The sequence below is a fragment of the Ascidiella aspersa genome, chromosome 3 (assembly GCF_963924565.1).
Source record: "Ascidiella aspersa chromosome 3, kaAscAspe10.2, whole genome shotgun sequence".
NCBI lineage: Eukaryota > Metazoa > Chordata > Ascidiacea > Phlebobranchia > Ascidiidae > Ascidiella > Ascidiella aspersa.
This window is the reverse complement of record NC_139449.1, coordinates 6,577,299-6,585,913: the sequence shown is the minus strand read 5'-3', so window position 1 is coordinate 6,585,913 and position 8,615 is coordinate 6,577,299. Positions and strand designations below refer to the sequence as shown.

At 38.1% G+C, this 8,615-nt stretch overlaps 1 protein-coding gene across 1 annotated transcript; it reads right to left on the bottom strand.

Annotated features, from left to right (window-relative positions):
• Positions 1–1,308: 1,308 nt before the first annotated feature.
• On the bottom strand, positions 1,309–8,339 carry LOC146158950 (four-jointed box protein 1-like). Its single transcript, XM_083384800.1, has 5 exons — positions 8,065–8,339; positions 7,358–7,496; positions 5,795–5,968; positions 4,406–4,577; positions 1,309–3,676 (listed from the first exon to the last, which is right to left on the bottom strand). Exons 1-5 carry the CDS (start codon positions 8,337–8,339, stop codon positions 3,366–3,368), a joined length of 1,071 nt encoding a protein of 356 aa, XP_083240926.1. The 3' UTR covers positions 1,309–3,365.
• Positions 8,340–8,615: the final 276 nt, after the last annotated feature.

The window sequence follows — 8,615 nt, the reverse complement described above, 5'->3', positions numbered from 1 at the left end:
ACAAGTGGCTGATAAACTGAATCCGAAAACGGTGCAAATGAGCTTTGCCGCCGAGTAGACGCGATTTGCAGATGACGAGGCGACACTTTTTCACTCGTCCCGACACAAAATCCGTCGCTTTGTTTTCAAGCAAAGACACCGGAGCATCATTACTTATTCATAGCGCCGCGCACCGGTTCGGCCCTTCGCGCCCCTACAAAGTTTTCGCTGGTGTCGATAACTGCTGCCCGCTGTTGGGCGATTAATATTTGATCATCGCCGCCTCGCTCCTTTTACGGTAAACGGCGTCGCCTCACAAATTGCCTCTTGCCGTGATTAAAACTCGACCGCAAGGCTTCTTCTTTTACCCGGTTTGCGGAAAAGCCGGATTGGTTACAAGATTGCCTTTAAACCGCTATTTTTTCACTTGCTTTAAACTGTTTGCTTTGCTTTGATGGCAACTTGGTCGACTTAAAACTCGACCGCAAGGTTTTGTTCTGGTTGGCGAAAAACCCGGATTGGTTATACGAGATTGCATTTAAATGTTAGTTTAAAACGCTACTTTTTCGCGTGCCTTAAAACTTGCTTTAAACTGTTTTCTTTTTGCCTTGTTTACAACTTGGCCAGCTTACATGTCATTCTTATCAAATGGAAAGCGAACGTTTTCTAACTTGCGTTAGTTGCTTTTTTTATAACTTACCCGGTTAATGTGCGTGCAGGTTCGCCGCTTTCAACAGTTGGTTTTAATCTACACTGTTGCATTTGCCGAGAAACAGATCTTTTGCTGTAATTTCGTGTATTTTAGTGCATCTTATTCGGTTTTACATGATCATTTAAAATGTTTAGAAACCAATTTTTCAACTATGTCTTTCCTTACCCGTTTAACTTGAGCTTTTTGCGAAATAACGAGACCTATACACATGGGCTTATACCGCCACGTACGATTGTACGTCTTCAGTTAGTAACTGTACCTTTTGCATGCCTGATATTATTCGGATAGGTGTGTGCTGAACCTAAAATAACCCGAAACACATTTCAAACTGTAAACCCTCGTCTGCCACTTGACGAAATTTTTACATTAAACTATTCCAGAACTCGACTTCACGGCCTGTCGGCTGCCAAGCGCTACAATCTTTTAATTGTATTAAAATAAACGACAAGTAAAATAATAAAACACTAATACAACGAAAAGCGGCCAACGCCTAAAAAGGTGATAGAAACGTCAATTCCCAGGGTTTCTATAATGATACCAAGCTAGCCCTAAAACACGACATTAGTTTTCGTTTACGCTAACTACAACAACGAGAGAAAATGGTGATGTGTCAAACGTAACTTATTAATAGGTGCCAACGGAAACCGTGATAAGATTAGAATTGAAGCGTGAAAGGTGAGGTGCAAAAGTGGAAAAGCGATATAAAGTGAGTGAAAAAGAAAGAGTGGAAAGAACAACAAGATACAAACGATAAAGCAAATAAACAATACCAAACGTCAACAATAATTGGTGCAACAAAATGACAAGGTCACCTAAAAGCAGTCGGCTTAACTTTTCCTTTTCCGTCTGCAATTATCGAAATGCTACGGAGCTCAGGCGACCGGCTACTTTTCAAATGCTAATGTTACCTGGCATTGCTCCCAACTTTTCGGACAAAATTACAAGGGTGTGGATTACAGGAGTCGGATTACAGCTGTGACACAACTCAACAATTTATCCGCTTTTTACCTAATGAAAATATAGTGCATATGCGGTTTAAAATAGCGCAATAAGAAGAGCATATTGTGTAAAGTTTTAAAATATAAATCAAATTCATTTACAAGCTTTTATGCCTTCCGCAGCCTATGTATTTTTGCAAATTTTAAACGTCGTAATTTTTTGTCATAATTTAAAATAAATTCAATGGCATCCTGATAACTTGGGATTATCGAAACAATTTCTCACAAACTGCCAAATGTATATCAAGTACATCACAACATTGTAATTTGTATGTAATAGAATGTTGTTGTATAACACAGTTCAGCAGAAGCTATATGAAGTCTTCGCAGAAAGTTTAAACATAGCTCCTCAAAGCGAGAACATATTAATAATCTCAAGAAAATTTGATAACGCATGCGACGACCTAACTTTTAAGTCTAACGTACTTTGTGAAAATGAGGGAAAAAATTCAGCACAGCAGTTATATTTCGCCAGGCAACGCAGTAGTGGCCAAACTGTTTAATTGCCACAAAACACCCGAAGCGCGTCTACAATCAATGCGTTTATGCGGAGCGACCAATCATGGGAATCATGCTTACAACGCAATGGCTTAAATCAGTGCATGGCTTACAAAAGCTTATGCTTTACTATAGTAGGCCGTGTGCAGTTTATTTTGCTTTAAACTTAGTCAAGTTTGCTTTTGTCGACCAAGTTAAATATAGGACACATGCAGTGAGCACGTTATTCCGGAGCTGAAACCGTCCGAAAGGCGTATTTCCGGTACCGCGACAAAACAGTGCAATCTGGTCACCGCTGGTCTCCGGCCCAAATGAAATTCACAAATTGGTTGGCGCTTCTCCAAACAAGTAGGGGGGGGGCGAGAAACAATCGGCACTCTGTAGCGATTTAATTAACTCTGTATTAGCGGCTGGCGTTTCGCGGCCTTCGCGCCAGTGAATTATTCAGTATTTGTTGGGTAGAGAAATCGGCCGAGTTGCCGACGAGCAAAAGCGGCCAAAAAGCACGAAGGAATGCTGTTTGTACTCGCGTCCGAAGAGGCTGAGAAGGCAACATCAATATTTCACGGGCAAAGCGCGCCCGGTTGGCGAAATTACGGTCGCAGTTTGTTCGGTGGGTGCCGCTGACAAAACGAGAAAGGCTTTAAGATACCCGCAAATTACTCTTTCGATAATTAATAGCCTAATATAAGGGAGTAATACCATATAATATGGTGCATATAGGTTGTGTGCATACTGTTTTCGTTTTCTTTAATTTATGTACAGTATGCGTTCAGTTTTTCTGTATTTCGCAAATAAAATATCGGTTAACCATGCAATTTGTGCAAACTTTTTCGGTTTAATTAATTGAAATCAGACCAATTCTTACTCATGATTTGCCAAAATCAACTTATTGTTTTATAAGTTGTGCTCAATGAAAATCAATTAGAAAAATTATTTGACCCACATTAAAGTTTAATTTATTGATCCATTTGGCCATTCTTGGTTAATTATGCAATTAAATGAAATTCGTATAAATTTCGTGGGTATCATTGTTTTCGGTAAATTCCAATCCGGAAAAAAAGCTTTAACCTGGTTTTCAACGTTTTCTTTTTAATCTCAGTGTATTTTTCCTTGTAATGTGATGAAAATGCAGTATCTCTCTCTATTGAAACAAGTAGCAACACCTTCTTAAGGATTTATATTCTTAATAATTTTCCTCTTTCGCATTCCTTCATCCGTTGGTTAACTCGGATGAGACGTTCACGCAATGTATCTTTCTGCTCATCCGACAAATCTCGTACGAGTTTGCCAGAGCTTTTCCACATCGCCGTTACAATCTCGTTGAATTCCCGCCTTTTTACAGAAGCTAGAAGTTCGGTGCGGGATTTCGTTCTCGAGCTAAAACGGCAAGTCGTCCCCAGAAGCTTTTTGTGAAATTGCTCGTAGTGCGCCAGCAAGCGGTAACTGTGGGCGAAGCCGAACTCATTGTCCAAGAAACTCAGTCGGCCTGAATTTTAAACACAGAGGGTAGAGTGCGTTAATGCATATACCGAACTGTTAAACACAATAAAAATGTAGAAAGATTTACAAATCATAAACTTCAGTGCAGTGGTTCTCAACAGGTGTGCCGCGGCACTCTAGGGTGCAATTTTTAACGCCCAAGTGTGCCGAGAGATATTTTAAATTCTTTAGGATACTGAACCAATTGTTGCTTTATTGGTAAGCTTCTTGATAAGCGCGAAAAATTGAAAAGTTGTTTTCAACCTTGTGGCACAGTAAATTTGCTGTTTCAATCGCGTTTATTGTAATGTTACACTTAAACACTCGAACTATTTATAATATAATTATGGTGACACAAACTAAAAAGGATTGAGAAATACTGCTTCAGAGCTTTCCTTCCTTTAAAGCAGTGGTTTTTAACTTGATGGCTTGAGCCAAATTAGGATTTGAAAGAACTTTCACATATAACAAAAAATAATCGCATAATCCATCAACGAAAATGGATAAATATTCTAATACTTTCAGTTAACTAGTGAATAGCGTGTATTCGATCTTGCATGTGTGCCTATAGATACACACTATGTTTTACGACGAGGTCCATAATTTCGTTTACTGGTATAAATAAATGTCACTTTGTGAAATACATATAGAGGACACACTTTACTTTACATCTTTTTACATTGTTTTTTTAATTTTTTTATGGAAAAATTTTACTTTACAGAATAACATTACCTACCGTTTGGTTTGATTAGAAGGTTATTTACTGGACGTTCTAGTGCTTCGTTGTCCCATTGAAGAGAATACATGCTGCTGACAAGGCGGTCTATGTTGCCGGTGATGTAATCAAAGACAATGAGATCTGACCATTGTGTCATATTTGACCACTCTTCGGCCGATTCCATTGTTTTCTTCGACGAACGATTTCAGTTATATATCAAATGAAAAATACTGTGTATAGCAATACTAAAAAAATAAAGAAACCCTAACAAATAAACATTCAAAAAATATCTACAAAAAAAAATACAAATATTTGTAACGTAACTCTATACGTTACAAGAGTGATCGGCAAGCTATGGGCCGTGGTCCAATTGTAGACCTTTTAACAAATTTTAGTGGGCCGCAAGATATTCATTAGTATTACAGTTAAACTAAAGGCCCTAAATTTATTTTTCGAGTATATTCAAGTGTCTGTCATGTACCACATGGGTCACGTATATTTTTAATTGAACTTTTGTGATTATTAAAAACAAAATCGCAATTTGTTTTATTTAAACAAAAAACGCTTTTTTTACGCCACTTTACGACGAAAGTTGTCGATGCCATTCTCAAAGTTTTTTAATTTCTCAAATAAAAACCCTGAATCCACCCCATTTGTCGAAGTGATTAAACGTGGTGGGCCTAAACAGCTCTTGAACGAGTATTTTGGGCCACGACAAAAGAAACGACTGCGTTACAATGAAAGTTCTTTATAGTTTACTGACAGTTAATTGTACAGTATGGTTTAAATGACTTTTCACGCAGCAAATCATTTTTTGCTCGAGTTTGTAAACTTATCCGTTTATTCATGTTTCGCGTGTGAAGTAAACAATTATTTTTCATAAGGTTTAGTAGTTGCAAACAAACATTATTTTTTTATTCGTTTACCTAAGGTAAGTAATAGTAAAGAAAAAAAGTAAGGGTTGCTGCTAGGGTTCTTCCTATTGATTAGGAATGAAACCGTTAATTCTTGAACAATTCAGTTTTGGCGGAAACTTTATCCTCTTGCCATAATTAGGCTAATACCTAAATTTCAAATAATTTGTGTTGCGAATTGATTGCCACGGAGGTAGGGCCCGAATGGGAACTGCGCATAACAGAAAGTAAACTATTTTATTCGTTTTGCTTGTTGTCGAAAGGGGATGGCATTGGTTATTTTTAATGTTAAACTTTTGAGTTAAATGCGGGTTGTTGATTTTGTTTATTTACTCCCCCAAAATCCTAGGTTTCCCACAGAAAATGGGGTTTCGGCTCGAAGCTTCCACAGGCATAAACTTATCTTAATTAAATCGAAAAATAATTTACAAACAATATGCTACGTTAAATAGTTTGATCGAATTAAGATAATTGCATGTTCAAATATCCAAACCACGCGAGTTCTTTTGTTTTCTTGATTTTCCGCTAGACGTCGTATGTCCTTTGGCGCCACCACTGGTCGCAAGTGCTCCACCCAGCGGGTGATTGAAACAACCGCTTCGTGTTTCCATCCAACTGTGGACAATTCTTCCCAAACAGGTGACCAAACGGAGGAATTGGATGTCACCTGGAACGACCAAGTAGCTTATTACAGAATCTGTGAATACACCCTAATGTAATCAAGGTATTCTTTCGAATAACAAAATCTGCCTGAATCCGAATGGTGAAAACAAACGATTCTGGTTGCACATCAATGATAAAGATTAAACTAAGTACAGAACTTAGTAAACCGAAATTCAGTTTGTTTGGATGTTATAATATGATAAATATATATCGCTATTAAAAGCATCATCAGTATCTAAAAATGTAACACAACATAAGTCAAGAAGTACGCTAATAAAAACCTAAACTAACTATTCTAGGCAAGCGGTGCACTAGGTAAGCCGCAACTGCTGCAACAATATCTTTATAATTTTATAACGTCCAAACCAACTGATTTTCGGTTTACTAAGTTCGGTACTTAGTTTAATCTTTATACACCCTAATGTATTAGCAAAATTAGAACAAATACAAAATTAGAACACGCTACTATCATTCTGTTTCTATTAAAAAACGGAAAAAAAAATCTTTGTCCTAACTTATAAAAATATAAATGTTAAATCATTTGTTTTGCTCGTCAAAAAACAGCGTCAATAAGCTTAAGAATACCATGACTTGCGTATACATCACTTTAAATCTTGTTTTACGTACCGTTGAAAATTGTATAATTAAAAATATATTATTTGGCATATTATGTAAATAACATAGGACGAACTATACTGTTCAAGTTGATGAGTGTTCAAAAAAAGGACTGGCAAGCACCTGAGTCCAGCGCTCACGTTATATTTTCTAGCGTCCAATACCTTAATTGCTTGAAATAAACTCTTTGTCATCTAATTGAGTTTGGTTAGCTTCAGGGCTACGGAGTCGGAGTCGGACTCGGGACTCGACGGAGTCGTTTTGTTTTGCCGGAGTCGGAATCGGGACTCGGGACTTGAGTAAGACCGCGTAAAACTACCCAACTCCCGAGTCCGACAAGGCGACAAAAGTCGGGCTCGGTAGTCGGACTCGGGTGTATTTTTTTGGCCGGAGTCGGACTCGGGAGTCGGACTCGGGTTGTTTTCAATCGACTCCGCAGCACTGGTTAGCTTACGAGGCGTCGGTACAAAAAGCAGTAGCTTTGATTTTAATGTTAAGGAGCTGGAAATGTTTGCTCTTTGCAGCATGCGCTAATACTATAAGGCATTTTCCGCACAAGCAGCTAAGCGGTAAATTGAGTAGTCGGAATTAAATTGAGTAGTCGGAATCAAATTGAGTAGTCGGAGTAATATAGCGTGAAATCCTTTTCACGAACCACTAACAACTGTACATAGCATCAGCTGTACCCAAGCATGACTTAAACGGTTGCTTGAACAAAACATGCGGTCGAATCTGGCGCCGTTTGCATAAGTTACGTCAGCCCTATATTGGCGCATACTTTCATCAGGCAAACTTGCGGCACGTTGTCGATTCCGAGAAGTTGGGCGATAAGGTACGAGAAGAATTCCCCTTGGATAAGTTCCAGGCTGTCCCTGTACCTCGCACAAAAGCGATGTCCCTCGTTTGTTACCAGAAGCCTATGAAAAAAGTATACAGTATATGTAAAACGAAGAACTTTCTATTGACTCCATTGGGTTACCTATATATATGCCATACTCTAATCAACACTCAACGTCCTAAACATTTAACAATCGTGAATATTGTATTTGGTGAATATTTGCTTTATTTGAGGGACAGTTATTTTACTATCACTATCTTTACTGGATAACAGTCGGAAATCATTGGTTACGAAATTAAGGAAGTTTTTTAATATGTTAAATAGAACGGTTAAAGGCAAACTGGGTGTGTAAAATATGAAGGTATCTCCTAGCCCTTACACGTAAATTACAATGACTTCAAATGGGAGCATATATTCTTTAGAATTTCCTACAATAGTCAAAGTCAGTCAGTAATGCGTTTTAGTCATTTAAAAGAGAAAAATATTTCGCCACAAAATAGACTTATTCGAATTAAGAGACTGATGATGCCTTGTTTGTGGCGAAATATATTTCTCTTTTAAATAACAATATAAAGTTTTACTGACTGACTATGGCAGAAAAGTCTTAACAATATACAACAGTATGATACTGGTTTGTGTCCACCAACCTGTTTTTCAGCCTGCCGCAGCTCCTTGTCACAGATGTGAACCGCAATGGGGCAACAGCACTTTTGCTGTTGACCCCGAGACGACCGCATGCCGTGACAAAATGCACATTCCCAAAATTAGAGAGAGAGGTCGCCTTCGTCGTGGCCCATCGACTCTCATAGGCCGAGGAGTCCCTACGAGCGAGACCATCCGTGTATTCCTGCTCCCACGAGACTGAAAATCTTGATGGAGCTGCAAGGGTGAAAGCCAAAAGTCGCAGGAGCAAGAAATGCATAGTGCCGGCGGTTTTCCGCACAAAACCGTTGCTTCTGCAAAGCTATGGCTGACTGACTCGTAGGCTCAAATGTTTAACCAGCCCCAAGCCTCTTTAACTTAAAATGCATCTAAATTAAATTAGTATGAAATATAAATATATTACAAACTTATCTATAAAAGTATGCACAATATACCAAACTCAAATGCAATTATGAAAGGTTAATCCTCTAATTACTGTAATGATCCACCAATATTAAAATAGTATTAAATATAAACATATTACAAACCTAACTTT

Bases quoted from the DNA above. Each gene is read 5' to 3' on its own strand.
- LOC146158950 (XM_083384800.1), bottom strand. From the start codon at position 8,339: ATGCATTTCTTGCTCCTGCGACTTTTGGCTTTCACCCTTGCAGCTCCA. The intron at 7,497-8,064 runs GTTGGTGGACAC...CTTTTTTCATAG, and splicing joins TGCGGCAGGCTGAAAAACAG to GCTTCTGGTAACAAACGAGG. The intron at 5,969-7,357 runs GTATGCGCCAAT...TGGTCGTTCCAG, and splicing joins CGCAAGTTTGCCTGATGAAA to GTGACATCCAATTCCTCCGT.